The sequence below is a fragment of the Anolis sagrei genome, chromosome 12, assembly GCF_037176765.1.
Source record: "Anolis sagrei isolate rAnoSag1 chromosome 12, rAnoSag1.mat, whole genome shotgun sequence".
NCBI lineage: Eukaryota > Metazoa > Chordata > Lepidosauria > Squamata > Dactyloidae > Anolis > Anolis sagrei.
In genome coordinates, this window is record NC_090032.1 from 15,927,786 (window position 1) to 15,945,709 (window position 17,924).

Genomic DNA, 17,924 nt, shown 5'->3' on the forward strand with positions numbered 1-17,924 from the left:
CCAAGGTTTCATTATCCTCTCCTTCATTACCTCCCTCATTAACTTCAGCACCTGGGAAATCAATCCCAGCATCATTTTCAGACAACCACAACAACAATAACAATCTTTATTTATACCCCGCCACCATCTCCCCAATAATAATAAACTTTATTTATATCCCGTCACCATCTCTCCAAAGGGGACTCGGGGCAGCTAACATGAGGCCAAGCCCAAAATTACAATACAACAAAATACAAAGAAGCAAAATACCATCAAAATAAACACATGAAATAACAAAATAAAATAAATAGTTCCAAAATAAACAGGATAAAGAGATAGAACACAGGGTGGATTGGTTGCTCTGAGAAAAGCAGTGAAAGGACTCTCCCGGGAATGTGGCCTTGTGAATCATCCTGAAACAGCGCAGGCCTCTCTTCTGAACTGAACTCAGGTACAAACAAACCCTCATTTCCCAATCCCAGAAGCAAAACAACGTCAAAATAAACACATGAAATAACAAAATAAAATAAACAGTGGCAGCCCGGTTGCTCTGAGAAAAGCAGTGAAAGGACTCTCCCAGGAATGTGTCCTTGTGAATCATCCTGAAACAGCGCAGGCCCCTCTTCTGAACTGGATTCAGGTACAAACAAACACTCATTTGCAATCCCAGAAGCAAAACACCATCAAAATAAACACATAAAATAACAAAATAAACAGGATAGAGAGATAGAGCACAGGGCGGCCCGGTTGCTCTGAGAAAAGCAGTGAAAGGACTCTTCCAGGAATGTGTCCTTGTGAATCATCCTGAAATACCGCAGGCCCTTCTTCTGAACTGAACTCAGGTACAAACAAATCCTTATTCCCAATCCCAGAAGCAAAGCACCATCAAAATAAACACATGAAATAACAAAATAAAATAAACAGTGGTGGCCCGGTTGCTCTGAGAAAAGCAGTGAAAGGACTCTCCCAGGAATGTGGCCTTGTGAATCCTCCTGAAACAGCGCAGGCCCCTCTTCTGAACTGGACTCAGGTACAAACAAACTCTCATTCCCAATCCCAGAAGTAAAACACCATCAAAATAAACACATGAAATAACAAAATAAAATAAACAGTGGCGGCCTGGTTGCTCTGAGAAAAGCAGTGAAAGGACTCTCCCAGGAATGTGTCCTTGTGAATCATCCTGAAACGGCGCAAGCCTCTCTTCTGAACTCAGGTACAAACAAACCCTCATCCCCAGTCCCATCAGGAACAGTCCCATCATGAACATCAACATGAACATCATTTCTACCCATGAGCACCAGCATGAACATCAGACACAATCACAGGCTGAATGGGATGATATACAACACATGGTCCCTACACACATAGAGCCATTTTCCAAGCAAAACATACATGCTTACCTTTTTTAAAAAGAAATCCATAACTGGTAGTCTAAAGCCATAGATATCTTTAAGAAAATTGCCAAATGAACAGAGAGGTAATGATCCCCTTATGGACAATCATGTTCTCTATCCAGTCAAACATCTTTCAATTCAGTACAAAACCTAACGATCCCATTTAATTAAAAATAAAGATCAGCTTCTGTTGCAACCCAGACCAGGAAACGAGACCATAAGATAACAATCCACCACACTTGACTGTGGGAAAAACAATCCCTTTTTATTGATGTAAAATGGTTACAAAATAGAAGAAAATGCAAAGTCAAAAAGCCACAGTAAAATTCAGCAGTCAAAAATATCCATGAACTAGGTTAATATCCAAAAGCAACACTGTAAAAACCTGGAACCTGTTAGCAATCCACTAACCGTACTTGGAGCTCTAGAAGCCTCTTGGGATGTAGGCCACGGGAAACGGGAAATCTGCCAAGGTAATGCCTCAGTCTAAACGATGCCTGATCTAACGAGACAACCTGGCAAGAGGCACTTAAAACTGAAGAAACTGTTTCGTGACACGCCTCCAGGCTTTGAAGCCTGTGTTTCCTTTTCCCTTAATCTGCTTGACCTTCGCAGACTCTGCGATTTACTCCTGCTTTTCCAAATCTGTCTTTTTCTATCCTCATTAAGGAAGCCAAGTGTTAGCTCCTCTGGAGAGCTATCACCGCTTGGCTCTGCAACATTCTCATCAGAATGTGTAGTTTCCAAGCCACTGACCTCAGAATCAACATTTTCATTACCATCAGGGAAAAATACATGTTCAGTAGCATCAGGAAATGCAATCAGAGAATCAGGTTCAGGTTCAGCAATCAGAGAATCAGGTTCAGGTTCACACACAGGCTGAACCCCAACAGCTTCTTTCACCTTGCATTCTAATACATGAAAGTACAATAGAGCCAAAGTACTTTTGAAATGACAGAAACGCCAAGAATCAGATATGTACACATCACAATTTTCCATATTGTTTTACTTTCCAAGCACATTCCAACTCTCCTCATCCAATTTTTATGCAGTTTTCAAGATAATGACACTTACACAACAGGCATGGCGTGAATTACAAAGCCTCGGAGAGAGCAAAACGTCATTGTAGAAGATACAAGTAAATCAAACTCACCAGCATTGACAATAGCATCCACCTCCAGCTTGGTGATGTCCCCACGGAAAAGAGAGATCTTCTCATTCAGATGGTTATCTTTGGGGTAAAGAGATTCTTCAGGCTGCTTGACTTTGGCACCTGGCAGAAAAATCAGATATTTAAAGGTCTATAGGAGTGGTGTCCCACCTTTGGACCTTCAAGTGTTTGGGACTCCAGTTCCCAGAAGCCCTGTTCCAGAATTCTGGGAGCTGGAATCCAAAATTATTTAGATTTCAGCTCCCGGGGGGCTCAGAGAGGCTTACAAGATATACATATACACCTACACACATATACATACACACACATACATACAATCTATCTATATATATAAATCTGAAAGTGGCGTCGAACGGGACAGCAAAACTCAAAAAAAAAAACCCAACGAAAATTAACCAAAATTCCCATGCACCTACCACAATCCACAAGGTACAAACAAATCGAATCAAAGTAAAAAACAACACCACAACACACTCACAAAACGACAAAACAACTGAGCATGTGCAATGACACCCAGCCGCAACTTCCCTGGCGCGCGCACATGGCCTGCCGGCCAATGCTCCCTCCGCGCAAGCCACGCCCCCGTCCTCCGTGCTCCTTCACTCCCCTCCCGTCGCACACACACACGCAACCCAACGCTCCTTCACTCCCCCCCCCCCCGCTGCACACACACACGCAACCCAATGCTCCTTCACTCCCCCCCCCCCCGCTGCACACACACACGCAACCCAATGCTCCTTCACTCCCCCCCCCCGCTGCACACACACGCAACCCAACGCTCCTTCACTCCCCCCCCCGCTGCACACACACGCGCAACCCAACGCTCCTTCACTCCCCCCCTACACTCCTCCTCCTCCCACCCCCCTCTGTTGTAGCTGCTGGGATTTATAGTTTACCTATAATCAAAGGATTCTGAACTCCACCAACAACGGAAATAAACCAGATATGGCACTCAGGACACTCATGACCCAACAGAAAGCACAGAAAGTTTGGTAAGCATTGGGAAGGAAGGAAGGAAGGAAGGAAGGAAGGAAGGAAGGAGGGAGGGAGGGAAGGCAGGAAAGAAAGAGGTACCAAAGGGAGGAAGAAGAGAAAGTAGAAAGGAAAGAAAAATAAAAGGAAGGAAAGGCAGGAAAGAGGTAAAGAAGGAAGGAGAAAAGGAAATAAAAAATGGAAGAAGGAAGGAAACATGGAGGGAAGAAAGGAGGCAAAGGAAGAAAGGGGGAGGGAATGAAGGAAAGAGAGAAGGATGAAACCAAGGAGCGGAAGAAGGAAGGAAAGAAAGAAAGAAAGAAAGAAAGAAAGAAAGAAAGAAAGAAAGAAAGAAAGAGGTAGAGAAGGAAGAAAGGAGAGAAAGGGGGAGAAAAAGGGGAAAGGAACAGGTAGGTACCTCTCTTTCATAACACTCCAGATATCTACCTCAACTTTGAAAAGTTTTACTATAGGCCACAGCAACGCGTGGCAGGGCACAGCTAGTATATATATATAAATGCTCTGTGCGTAATGAGTACCTTAAAAACGAAAGAACCAATGAAGGAAATCACACCAAATCTGGCAACAAAAAGTCTCACAACACAAGGAGTGACCATCACTCAAAAAATTAGGATTTTGTCATTTGGGAGTTGTAGTTGCTGGGATTTATAGTTCACCTACAATCAAAGAGCATTCTGAACTCCATCAACTATGGAATTGAACTTGGCACACAGAACTTCCACGACCAACAGAAAACACTAGAAGGGTTTGGTGGGCATTGACGTTGAGTTTGGGAGTTGTAGGACACCTCCATCCAAAGAGCGCTGTGGACTCAAACAATGATGGATCTGGACCAAACTTGGTACAAATATTCCATATGTCCAAATATGAACACAGATGGGAGTTTGGGGAAAATAGACCTTGACATTTAGGAGTTGTAGTTTCTAGGATTTATAGTTCACCTACAATCAAAGAGCATTCTGAATCCCACCAGCAATAGAATTGGGCTAAACTTCCCACACAGAGCCCCCATGACCAATAGAAAATACTTAAGGCCATCTAGTCCAACTCCCTTCACCAGGGCAAGAAAATGTAATCAAAACCCTCCTGACAAAGAGCCATCCAGCCATAGAGATATGATTCACACACACACAGATATAGTATCATAGATTTGAAAGGGACCCTTAAAGAAGGACAATTCTATGTTGCATGTTCCAGAGTAGGCAAACTAGACAATCTCCACATCGACACTGACAAAGAAACAGCAAGAAATACTGTTTACCCACAAGTATCAAGACATTACATAGATTAGAAACCAGCACTTTCTCATTACTTCATTTTCCAGATCACCAGACTGGGCCACAGAAACGCGTGGCAGGGGACAGCTAGTCTATATATATATAAATGCTCTGAGCGTAATTAGTACCTTAAAAACAAAAGAACCAATGAACGAAATCACACCAAATCTGGCAACAAAACGTCTCACAACACAAGGAGTAACCATCACTCAAAAAAAATAGGATTTTGTCATTTGGGAGTTGTAGTTGCTAGGATTTATAGTTCACCTACAATCAAAGAGCATTCTGAACTCCACCAACGATGGAATTGAACCAAACTTGGCACACAGAACTCCCACGACCAACAGAAAACACTAGAAGGGTTTGGTGGGCATTGCCCTTGGATTTTGAAGTTGTAGTTCACCTACATCCAGAGACCACTGTAGACTCAAACAATGATGGAGCTGGACAAAACTTGGCATGAATATTCAATATGCCCAAATGTAAACACTGGTGGAGTTTGGAGAAAATAGACCTTGACATTTGGGCGTTGTAGTTGCTGGGATTTATAGTTCACTTACAATCAAAAAGCATTCTGAACCCCACCAATGATAGAATTGGGCTAAACTTCCCACACAGAACCCCCATGACCAACAGAAAATACTAGAAGAGTTTGGTGGGCACTGACCTGGAGTTTTAGAGTTGTAGTTCACCTACATCCAGAGAGCACTGTGGACTCAAACAATGATGGAGCTGGACCAAACTTGGCATGAATACTCAATATGCCCAAATGTAAACACTGGTGGAGTTTGGAGAAAATAGACCTTGACATTTGGGCGTTGTAGTTGCTGGGATTTATAGTTCACCTACCAACAACAGAATTGGGCCAAACTTCCCACACAGAACCCCCATGACCAACAGAAAATACTGTGTTTTCTGATGGTCTTTGGTAACTCCTCTGACACTCCCTCACGACCCCTCCAGGGGTCCCGATTCGAGAAATGCTGCTGTAGAGCATTGCGCCCCTCCATTGAAGTCTCAGATATACCTTTTGTCCAGAACTCCTATGTGTAATCCTTTGCCGCCCTCGTGTGGACGCATTGAGTATTGCACCCTCATTTCTTGTTTGTTTGTTTGTTTTGATATTATACATCTAGATAGTTTGTAGGTTGTGTTTCTTCATCATCTTCCTTATGCAATCAGTGGTCCCTTTAATGTATGGTAAATTCCAGACAAGAAACAATCAGGGCCAACTAACACCTCCCAACAAAGGATTCCTCCAGGCAGGAAGCAGCCAGGCTTTGAAGTAGCAAGGCCATTCAATGCTAATCAAGCTGGTCAATTGCAACATCCAGCAGACAAGAATTCTTTCTCCCACCCTAGTATATAAACCTCACTTGCCTAGTTCCCAACAGACCTCACAACTTCTGAGGATGCCTGTCATAGATGTGGGTGAAACATCAGGAGAGAATGCTTCTGCAACATGGCCAGACAGGCCGGAAAACTCACAGCAACCCAGTGATTACAGCACTGAATGCCTTTGACAACACATTTTTGCAAAAGTTTGTTGTGTGAGTGTCACGGTTCAAAACAAGCTTCAAACTGCATTATTTATTTAGTTAGTTAGTTACCGTCCCCTGCCACGCGTTGCTGTGGCCCACATGGGGGTTCTGTGTGGGAGGTTTGGCCCAATTCTATTGTTGGTGGGGTTCAGAATGCTCAGTGATTGTAGGCGAACTATAAATTCCAGAAACTACAACTCCCAAATGTCAAGATTCTATTTTCCCCAAACTCCACCAGTGTTCATATTTGGGCATATTGAGTATCCTTGTAGAGTTTGGTCCAGATCCATCATTGTTTGAGTCCACAGTGGTCTCTGGATGTAGGTGAACTACAACTCCAAAACCAAAGGACACTGCCCACCAAACCCTTCCAGTATTTTCTGTTGGTCATGGGAGAACTGTGTGCCAAGTTTGGTTCAATTCCGTCGTTGGTGGGGTTCGAAATGCTCTTGATTGTAGGTGAACTATAAATCCCAGCAACTACAACTCCCAATCAATTTTTTTGGGTGAAGGACATACATTGGGTTGTTATGTGTCTTGTGTCCAAATTTGGTGTCAATTCGTCCAGTGGTTTGTGAGATATGTTAATCCCACAAACAAACATTACATTTTTATTTATATAGATTACTAGCTGTACCCACCACGCATTGCTATGGCCAACCTTCCCTCCCTCTTTCTCTCCTTCTTTCTTTCTCTCCTTTCCTTCCCTCTTTTTCTTTCCCTTCTTCTTTCTTCCTTCTCTACCTGTTTCTTTTCTCGTTTCCTTTGCTCTTTGGTTCCATCCTGTCTTGTCTCTTTCCTTCCTTCCCTCCTTCCCTCTTTCACTTTTATTTCATTCTCTCCCTCCTTCTCTCCTTCCTTCCTTCTCTACCCTTCTGTCTTTCCTTCTTTATCTCCTTCCCTCCTTCTTTCCCTCCTTCCTTCTCTACCCTTCTTTCTTTCCTTCCTTCTCTCCCTCCTTCCTTCTCTACCCTTCTTTCTTTCCTTCCTTCTCTCCTTCCCTCTTTCTCTCCCTCCTTCTCTCCTCCCTTCCTCCTCAATCTTTCTTTTTTTCCTTCCTTCTCTCCTTCCCTCTTTCTCTCCCTCCTTCTCTCCCTCCTTCCTTCTCTACCCTTCTTTTCTTTCCTTCCTTCTCTCCTTCCCTCTTTCTCCCCCTCCTTCTCTCCTCCCTTCCTCCTCAATCCTTTTTTTCCTTTCTTCCCTCCTTCCCTCTTTCTTTTCTTCTTCTCTCCCTCCTTCCTTCTCTATCCTTCTTTCTTTCCTTCCTTCTCTCCTTCCCTCTTTCTCTCCCTCCCTTCTCTACCCTTCTTTTTTCCTTCCTTCTCTCCTTCCCTCTTTCTCTCCCTCCTTCTCTCCCTCCTTCCTTTTCTACCCTTCTTTCTTTCCTTCCTTCTCTCCTTCCCTCTTTCTCTCCCTCCTTCTCTCCTCCCTTCCTCTCTACCCTTCTTTTTTCCTTCCTTCTCTCCTTCCCTCTTTCTTTCCCTTCTCTCCCTCTTTCTCTCCCTCCTTCCTTCTCTACCCTTCTTTCTTTCCTTCCTACTCTCCTTCCCTCTTTCTCTCCCTCCTTCTCTCCTCCATTCCTCCTCAATCCTTCTTTTTTCCTTCCTTCTCTCCTTCCCTCTTTCTTTCCCTTCTTCTCTCCCTCCTTCTCTCCTCCCTTCCTTCTCTACCTTTCTTTTTATCCTTCCTTCTCTCCTTCCCTCCTTCTTTCCCTTCTTCTCTCGCTCCTTCCTTCTCTACCTTTCTTTCTTTCCTTCTTTCTGTCCTTCCCTCCTTTCCCTTCTTCTCTCCCTCCTTCCTTCTTTACCTTTCTTTTTATCCTTCCTTCTCTCCTTCCCTCCTTCTTTCCCTTCTTCTCTCGCTCCTTCCTTCTCTACCTTTCTTTCTTTCCTTCTTTCTGTCCTTCCCTCCTTTCCCTTCTTCTCTCCCTCCTTCCTTCTTTACCTTTCTTTTTATCCTTCCTTCTCTCCTTCCCTCCTTCTTTCCCTTCTTCTCTCGCTCCTTCCTTCTCTAGCTTTCTTTCTTTCCTTCTTTCTCTCCTTCCCTCCTTTCCCTTCTTCTCTCCCTCCTTCCTTCTCTACATTTCTTTCTTTCCCTTCTTCTCTCCCTCCTTCCTTCTCTACATTTCTTTCTTTCCTTCTTTCTCTCCTTCCCTCCCTTCTCTACCCTTCTTTTTTTTTCCTTCCTTCTCTCCTTCCCTCTTTCTTTGTAGGTGAACTATAAATCCCAGCAGCTACAACTCCCAAATGACAAAATCATTTTTTTTTTTGAGTGAAGGACATACATTGGGTTGTTAGGTGTCTTGTGTCCAAATTTGGTGTCAATTCGTCCAGTGGTTTTGGAGTTCTGTTAATCCCACAAACTAAGATTACATTTTTATTTATATAGATTTACGATACTTCTATGCCGCCCTTCTCACCCCGAAGTGGACTCAGACTAAATAGTCAGTATGGACAATCCTAATACCCAGAGTAATATGTTCACATCCCCACAATGGCCTTTTTCTTCCATTTCTTGGAAAATAAAATACTGGAGAAGAAAGAAGAAAGAAAACTCACTTTTCGCCATCTCTTTCCACGAAGGTATTTGCTTCAGTTTGATGAAATCCTTGGTGAAATATTGCTCCCGCCTCTGTTTGTTATTCAGCCCTTTGAGAAATGCTGGGGGAGAAACACATAAAGGAGAGAATTAAGAAGAGTTTGCGAGACTAAGAGACATTGGTTCAATGTATTGTCGATGGCTTTCATGGCCGGAATCACTGGGTTGTTGTGAGTTTTCCGGGCAGTACGACCATGTTCCAGAAGCATTCTCTCCTGACGTTTTGCCCACATCTATGGCAGGCATCCTCGGAGATTGGGAGGTCTATTGGAAACTAGGCAAGTGAGGTTTATATATCTGTGGAATGATGTCCAGGGTGGGAGAAAGAATTCTTGTCTGTTGGCGGCAAGTGTGAATGTTACAATTTACCACCTTGATTAGCATTTCATAGAATCATAGAATCAAAGAGTTGGAAGAGACCTCATGGGCTATCCAGTCCAACCCCATTCTGCCAAGAAGCAGGAATATTGCATTCAAATCACCCCTGACAGATGGCCATCCAGCCTCTGCTTAAAAGCTTCCAAAGAAGGAGCCTCCACCACACTCCGGGGCAGAGAGTTCCACTGCTGAACGGCTCTCACAGTCAGGAAGTTGTTCCTCGTGTTCAGATGGAATCTCCTCTCTTGTAGTTTGAAGCCATTGTTCCATTGCGTCCAAGTCTCCAAGGAAGTAGAAAACAAGCTTGCTCCCTCCTCCCTGTGGCTTCCTCTCACATATTTATACATGGCTATCATATCTCCTCTCAGCCTTCTCTTCTTCAGGCTAAACATGCCCAGCTCCTTAAGCCGCTCCTCATAGGGCTTGTTCTCCAGACCCTTGATCATTTGAGTCGCCCTCCTTTAGTCGCCTTCCATTTTAGTCATTTCAAGCTCTTGCTTCTTACTTCCTGGGGGTAATCCTTTGTTGGGAAGTAATGACCTGGCCCTGATTGTTTCCTGTCTGGAATTCCCCTTTTTCCTGAGTGTTGTTCTTTATTTACTGTTATGATTTTAGAGGTTTTTTTTAAATACCCATTTTCATGGTTTCTTCCTTTCTGTTGAAATTGTCCACATGCTTGTGGATTTCAATGGCTTCTCTGTGTAGTCTTACATGGTAGTTGTGAGAGTGGTCCAAAAACTACCGTGTCAAGCATGTGGGCAATTTCAATAAAATGATCAAGGGTCTGGAGAACAAGCCCTATGAGGAGCGGCTTAAAGAGCTTGGCCTGAAAAAGAGGAGACTGAGAGGAGACATGATAGCCATGTATAAATATGTGAGAAGAAGTCACAGGGAGGAGGGAGCAAGCTTATTTATTTATTTCTTTATTTATTTATTTACAGCTTTTATATTCCGCCCTTCTCACCCCGCAGGGGACTCAGGGCGGATTAGAGTGTACACATATATGGCAAACATTCAATGCCAATTTTTGACATACAAACATATACAGACATACACAGAGGCTATTTAACTTTTTCTGGCCGCCAGGGGAGCTGTCGCTTTCATCGTCCATCTGCAACGCTGATGAAGCACTTCCGCATTCCCCGCATGCTTCCCCGCTGGAATGCTTTGCTGGAGTCTTCTTTATGGCCTCATAAATCAGTTAATTCAGCCTCCCCACACTTTAAGGTGGTACCTTATTTTCCTACTTGACAGATGCAACTGTCTTTCAGGTTGCAAAAGTCGACAACAGGCTACACACAATTGGTTGGAAACCCACTCCAACCCGGGCTGGCTTCAAACTCATGACCTTTTTGGTCAGAATGATCCTTTCTGCTTCCCTGGAAACTAGAACGCAACGGAACAATTCTCTGAATGGTTTTGCGTTTTATTTGTGTGTTTTAACTACATTGGTCCCTGCCTGAAGCTGTGAGGAGAGGCGTGTCGCAAATTACTACTACTACTACTACTACTACTACTTCTTACTTACTTAGGCGATCCCTTGTTGGCCGAGTATGATAGTTATGGTTGGAAACCGGTCTGAGTCCCTCAAGAGAGGTGAGAAGGTCAATATACAAAACTTTTAAATAATAAATAAATAAATAAATAAATAGTCTTCCAGGATCGGAATTCTTGTGGATTCGTAGGTGGCGGTGGAGCCCTATTCTTGACCTGCATCTTCTCCCGCAGTGAGGGCATTGGTTTCCAGGAGGAAGGCGGTCTCAGTTGGGGTTGGCTTGATGTGCCTTCCTCTTGGCACGTTTCTCTCTTTTGCCCTCCATTCGTGCCTCTTCAAATTCTGCAGCACTGCTAGTCACAGCTGACCTCCAACTGGATCGCTCAAGGGCCAGGGCTTCCCAGTCCTCAGTGTCTACGCCAGAGTTTTTAAGGTTGGCTTTGAGCTCATCTTTCAATCTCTTTTCCTGCCCACCGACATTCCGTTTTCCATTTTTGAGTTCGGAGTACAGCAACTGCTTTGGGAGACGGTGGTCGGGCATCCGGACAACATGGCTGGTCCAGCGGAGTTGATGGTGGAGAACCATCGCCTCAATGCTGGTGGTCTTTGCTTCTTCCAGCACGCTGACGTTCATCCGCTTGTCTTCCAAGAGATTTGCAGGATTTTTCGGAGGCAGAGCTGATGGAATCATTCCAGGAGTTGCATGTGACATCTGTAGACAGTCCACGTCTCACAGGCATAGAGCAGGGTTGGAAGGACAATAGCTTTATAAACAAGCCCCTTGGTCTCCCTACGGATGTCCCGGTTCTCAAACACTCTCTGCTTCATTCAGAAAAAAGCTGCACTCGCAGAGCTCAGGTGGTGTTGTATTTCACTGTCAATGTTGACTTTGATGGAGAGGTGGCTGCCAAGGGAGCGGAAATGGTCAGCATTTTCTAATGTTACACCATTAAGCTGTATCTCTGGCATTGGAGAGGGATTAGCCGGTGACTACTGGAACAGAACTTTGGTTTTCTCGATGTTCAATGACAGGCTGAGCTTCGTGTATGCTTCTGCAAATTGTACAGCTCAGCATCCAAACTGCTGTTGTTGTTGTTCATTCGTTCAGTCGTCTCCGACTCTTTGTGACCTCATGGACCAGCCTACGCCAGAGCTCCCTGTCGGCCGTCACCACCCCCAGCTCCTTCAAGGTCAGTTCAGTCACTTCAAGGATGCCATCCATCCATCTTGCCCTTGGTCGGCCCCTCTTCCTTTTGCCTTCCACTTTCCCCAGCATAATTGTCTTCTCCAGGCTTTGCTGTCTCCTCATGATGTGGCCAAAGTACTTCAACTTTGTCTCTAGTCTCCTTCCCTCCAGTGAGCAGTCGGGCTTTCTTTCCTGGAGGATGGACTGGTTGGATCTTCTCGCAGTCCAAGGCACTCTCAGCACTTTCCTCCAACACCACAGCTCAAAAGCATCTCTCTTCCTTCGCTCGGCCTTCCCTAAGGTCCAGCTCTCACATCCGTAGGTGACTACAGGGAAGACCATGGCTTTGACTAGGCAATGGATCTTTGTTGCCAGTCTGATGTCTCTACTCTTCACTATTTTATCGAGACTGGACATTGCTCTCCTCCCAAGAAGGAAGCGTCTTCTGATTTCCTGGCCACAGTCTGCATCTGCAGTCATCTTTGCACCTAGAAATACAAAGTCTGTCACGGCCTCCACATTTTCTCCCTCTATTTTCCACTTGTCAATCATTCTTGTTGCCATAATCTTGGTTTTTTTGACGTTTAGCTGCAACCCGGCTTTTGCGCTTTCTTCTTTCACCTTGATTAGAAGGCTCCTCAGCTCCTCCTCGCTTTCGGCCATCAGAGTGGTGTCATCTGCATATCTAAGGTTGTTAATGTTTCTTCCAGCAATTTTCACCCCAGCTTTGCATTCCTCAAGCCCCGCACATCCTCGCATGATGTGTTCTGCATACACGTTAAAGAGGTTGGGTGAGAGGATGCAGCCTTGCCGGACGCCTTTCCCAATCTTGAACCAGTCTCCTGTTCCGTGGTCAGTTCTGACTGTTGCGACTTGGTCCTTGTACAGATTCCTCAGGAGAGAGGGAAGGGGGCTTGGGATGCCCATCCCACCAAGAACTTGCCACCCAAACTGCTACAACCAACTAACTAAAGCTACTAGTCGGCTATTGAAAACACTTCTACTTCTAGGCCTCTAGGCCTGGAAGGCCTCACAAGCGGTTGCCTAGGAAACCGCCTCAATTTACCATCATGCATTGCAGGATGCTTGCTTTGTAAACATGGCATGCTTAGTCCTCAAGATAGATATCATTCAATGTTTGTGCATGCCGTTCTCCTTTCAGCAGCTGAAATTTGAGAAATGCAGAAATTTGAGAAAGGCCAAAGACCTTGGGAAACTGAAACTCCAACAATGCTGGATATTGAACCTCAGCAGTTATGGTGGTATCAAACTGCATCAATTCTGCAGTGTAGACCAGGCCTGGGCACATTTCTCCCAGGGCCCTTCCATACAGAATATCAAGGCAAATAATGCACAATATCTGCGTCGGACTCAATTGGGAGTTGGAAGAGACCTCATGGGCCATCTAGTCCAACCCCTTTCTGTCAAGAAGCAGGAAAATTGCATTCAAAGCACCCCTGACAGATGGCCATCCAGCCTCTGTTTAAAAGCTTCCAAAGAAGGAGCCTCTACCACACTCCGGGGCAGAGAGTTCCACTGCTGAACGGCTCTCAGTCAGGAAGTTCTTCCTAATGTTCAGGTGGAATCTCCTTTCTTGTAGTTTGAAGCCACTGCATCCTAGTCTCCAGGGCAGCAGAAAACAAGCTTGCTCCCTCCTCCCTATGACTTCCTCTCATGTATTTTATCATGTCTCCTCTCAGCCTTCTCTTCTTCAGGCTAAACATGCCCAGCTCCTAAACCGCTCTTCATAGGGCTTGTTCTCCAGACCCTTGATCATTTGAGTCGCCCTCCTCTGGACACATTCCATGGGTCCAACTCCTTTCTGCCAAGAAGCAGGAAAATTCCATTCAAAGCATCCCTGACAGATGGCCATCCAGTCTCTTGTAGTTTGAAGCCCTTGCGCCCTAGTCTCCAAGGCAGCAGAAAACAAGCTTGCTCCCTCTTCCCTATGACTTCCTCTCATGTATTACATGGCTATCATGTCTCCTCTCAGCCTTCTCTTCTTCAGGCTAAACATGCCCAGCTCCTTAGGCCGCTCTTCATAGGGCTTGTTCTCCAGACCCTTGATCATTTTAGTTCGCCATCCTCTGGACACATTCCATGGGCCATCTAGTCCAACCCCTTTCTGCCAAGAAGCAGGAAAATTGCATTCAAAGCACCCCTGACAGAGGGCCATCCAGTCTCTGTTTAAAAGCTTCCAAAGAAGGAGCCTCCACCACATTCCTTTGCAGAGAGTTCCACTGCTGAACGGCTCTCAGTCAGGAAGTTCTTCCTAATATTCAGGTGGAATCTCCTTTATTGTAGTTTGAAGCCCTTGCGCCCTAGTCTCCAAGGCAGCAGAAAACAAGCTTGCTCCCTCTTCCCTATGACTTCCTCTCATGTATTTATACATGGCTATCATGTCTCCTCTCAGCCTTCTCTTCTTCAGGCTAAACATGCCCAGCTCCTTAGGCCGCTCTTCATAGGGCTTGTTCTCCAGACCCTTGATCATTTTAGTCGCCCTCCTCTGGACACATTCCATGGGCCATCTAGTCCAACCCCTTTCTGCCAAGAAGCAGGAATATTGCATTCAAAGCACCCCTGACAGATGGCCATCCAGCCTCTGTTTCAAAGCTTCCAAAGAAGGAGCCTCCACCACATTCCGTTGCAGAGAGTTCCACTGCTGAACATCTCTCACAGTCAGGAAGTTCTTCCTAATGTATACGTCCCCGTCCCCCCTTTGTGGGAAAGCTTGATTCCACAACCCCCGCTATAATGAGCCCTCCTCTGCAAATAACCTGCTTCTTTTTTATCTCACCGAGTTTTTAATTAGTTTTTAATTAGTTTTTCTTTTAATCATTACATATAGCCCGCCCATTGTATGCTCCCTGTATGCCGCCCCAGTTATTAACCTGTGATTGTGTTTACTGTAATTTTGTATCATTAAGCATTCACATGTTTTATGTAATTATGATGTTTTTGTTTATTGTCTGCGTTTTCGGTTTGTGCTTTTGGTTTTATTCTGCTGTAATTTGTTGTTTGGGCTTGGCCTTATGTAACCCTCCCCGAGTCCCCATCGGGGAGATGGTGGCGGGGTATAAATAAAGATTATTATTATTATTATTATTGTATTGTCGAAGGCTTTCATGGCCGGAATCACTGGGTTGTTGTAGGTTTTTCCGGGTTATATGGCCATGTTCTAGAGACATTTTCTCCTGACATTTCGCCTGCATCTATGGCAAGCATCCTCAGAGGTAGTGAGGTCTGTTGGAAGTAGGAAAATGGGTTTACTGTATATACTCGAGTATAAGCCTAGTTTTTCAGCCCCTTTTTTAGGCTGAAAAAGCTCCCCTCGGCTTATACTCGAGTCAAGGTTATTTATTATTTTACTCAGTTATTCGCATTATTTTTATTTCATGTATTATTTTACTCTATTTATTATTATTACATTTACAGCATTTACCCTATTATTATTATTATTATTACAGCATTTACCCTATTATTATTATTATTATTATTATTACAGCATTTACCCTATTATTATTATTATTATTATTATTATTATTACAGCATTTACCCTATTATTATTATTATTATTATTATTACAGCATTTACCCTATTATTATTATTATTATTATTATTACAGCATTTACCCTATTATTATTATTATTACATGTATTATTTTACACTATTTATGATTATTATTACATTTATTATTTTACTCTATTATTACATTTATTATTCTACTCTATTATTGTTATTATTGCATTTCCATTATTTTACTTTATTATTATTATATTTATTATTTTACTCTCTTTATTATTGATGGAAGGATACGTAAGTACATTTACATTGAAGATATGTAATGATTTAATCAGAGTTGGGCAGTCTTATCTCAAATTAGTTTTATGTAAATATGCAAAAACATTTCACCTCCTGATGCCTCAATTAATGTAATTTTATTAGTATCTATTTTTATTTTGAAATTTACCTGTAATGGCTGCATTTCTCACCCTCGGCGTATACTCGAGTCAATACGTTTTCCCAGTTTTTTGTGATAAATTAGGTGCCTCGGCTTATATTCGGGTCGGCTTATATTCGAGTATATACGGTATATATCTGTGGAATAACCAGGGTGGGACAAAGGATTCTTGTCTGCTGGAGTTAGGTGTGAATGTTTCAACTGACCACCTTAATTAGGATTTGATGGCTTGGCAGTGCCTGGGGGAATCTTTTGTTGAGAGATGATTAGATGCGCCTGATTGTTTACTCTTTGTTGTTTTTCTGTTGTAATTTTAAGGTTTTAAAATATTGGTAGCCAGATTTTGTTATTAATATTCAGATGGAATCTCCTTTCTTGTAGTTTGAAACCATTGTCCCATTGCGTCCTAGTCTCCAGAGCAGCAGAAGACAAGCTTGCTCCCTCCTCCCTGTGGCTTCCTCTCACATATTTACACATGGCCCTCATTGTGTCTCCCCTCAGCATTCCCTTCTTCAGGCTAAACATGCCCAGCTCTTTAAGCCGCTCCTCATAGGACTTGTTCTCCAGACCCTTGATCATTTTAGACTAAACTAAAATATGGCCCTCCAAGGTCATTTACCCGGCCCTCGCTCAGGATCAACATAAGTCTGAAACAACTTGAAAGCACACAACAGCAATTCTTTCTCATCAGCCAAAAGCAGGCCCATACTTCCCATTGAAATACTAATAAGTTTATATTTATTAAAATTGTTTGCAATGCAACCTGAGCCTTGCTACATCCACAATGGAGGACCTTCTTGCAGCAACACCAGAGGCACTCCAAGTGGCCAGATACTGGTCAAAGGACATTTAATCAACTACCAAGCTTGCAAACTTTGTGTTTTGTCTGTTTGTTTGTTTGTTTGTTTGTTTGTTTGTTTGTTTAAAAATGCAATGCAACTGTTTGGTCTGCTCCTGACACGATAAATAAACAAAATCAAGGCAAGCAATGCACAATAGCTGTGCTGAACTGGATTATCTTGAGTCCACACTGCCAAATAATCCGGTTCAGTGTGGATTTTATGGAAAAGCCCTCATTTTGGAAAAGGACAAAGGACATTTAATCAACTACCAAGCTTGCAAACTTTGTGTTTTGTCTGTTTGTTTGTTTGTTTGTTTGTTTGTTTAAAAATGCAATTCAACTGTTTGGTCTGCTCCTGACACGATAAATAAACAAAATCAAGGCAAACAATGCACAATATCTGTGCTGAACTGGATTATCTTGAGTCCACACTGCCATATAATCCGGTTCAGTGTGGATTTTATGGAAAAGCCCTCATTTTGGAAAAGGACAAAGGACATTGAATCAACTACCAAGCTTGCAAACTTTGTGTTTTGTTTGTTTGTTTGTTTAAAAATGCAATGCAACTGTGTGGTCTGCTCCTGACATGACAAATAAACAAAATCAAGGCAAACAATGCACAATATCTGTGCTGAACTGGATTATCTTGAGTCCACACTGCCAAATAATCCGGTTCAGTGTGGATTTTATGGAAAGGTCCTCACTTCTAGGAGTCTGTAAGTCGGATGGAGCTGTTTGCAACTTGAACAAAGGGAGGGGAAGTGGCACAGACTTACATTTGGCCTCCTTCCAGTCAGTGGACGTGGTCAGATCCACCTTGGCTGCCATGGCCAAAGGAGGGAGGGCTGCCCAGCTCCGGATGCCCCTGGCCAAGCCCCACTCTGGGGTCCCTCTGCACCAAGGGGTCCCTTCTGCCCTCAAAGGTGGCACCCTCAAGGCCCAACTTGCCCAGGCTCTCCTCCAGCCTGCCTGCAAAGCCCTGCCCAGGAGGGACATGGGCATGGCTGGAGATTCCTCTCCCTTATTTAGAACTCCTGTCTGGGATTCTGGAAGAAGGGCCAAGGCAACTGCCAGGGCAAAACACACACACCAGGAGGGGGCGGGGACTCG

The 17,924-nt window shown here is 43.9% G+C and overlaps 1 protein-coding gene across 2 annotated transcripts in view; it reads right to left on the minus strand.

Moving 5' to 3' along the window:
- Nucleotides 1–17,924, minus strand: part of MACROD1 (mono-ADP ribosylhydrolase 1) — a 618,427-nt gene extending 600,503 nt beyond the window's left edge. For both annotated transcript variants that reach the window (XM_060758436.2, XM_060758438.2), the window contains exons 1-3: nucleotides 17,591–17,924; nucleotides 8,914–9,015; nucleotides 2,527–2,646 (exon numbers count right to left, since the gene is read on the minus strand). In XM_060758436.2, coding sequence (XP_060614419.2) covers nucleotides 2,527–2,646; nucleotides 8,914–9,015; nucleotides 17,591–17,816 — 448 coding nt within the window. In that variant the 5' untranslated portion in view covers nucleotides 17,817–17,924. The remainder of the gene's footprint in view (nucleotides 1–2,526; nucleotides 2,647–8,913; nucleotides 9,016–17,590) is intronic.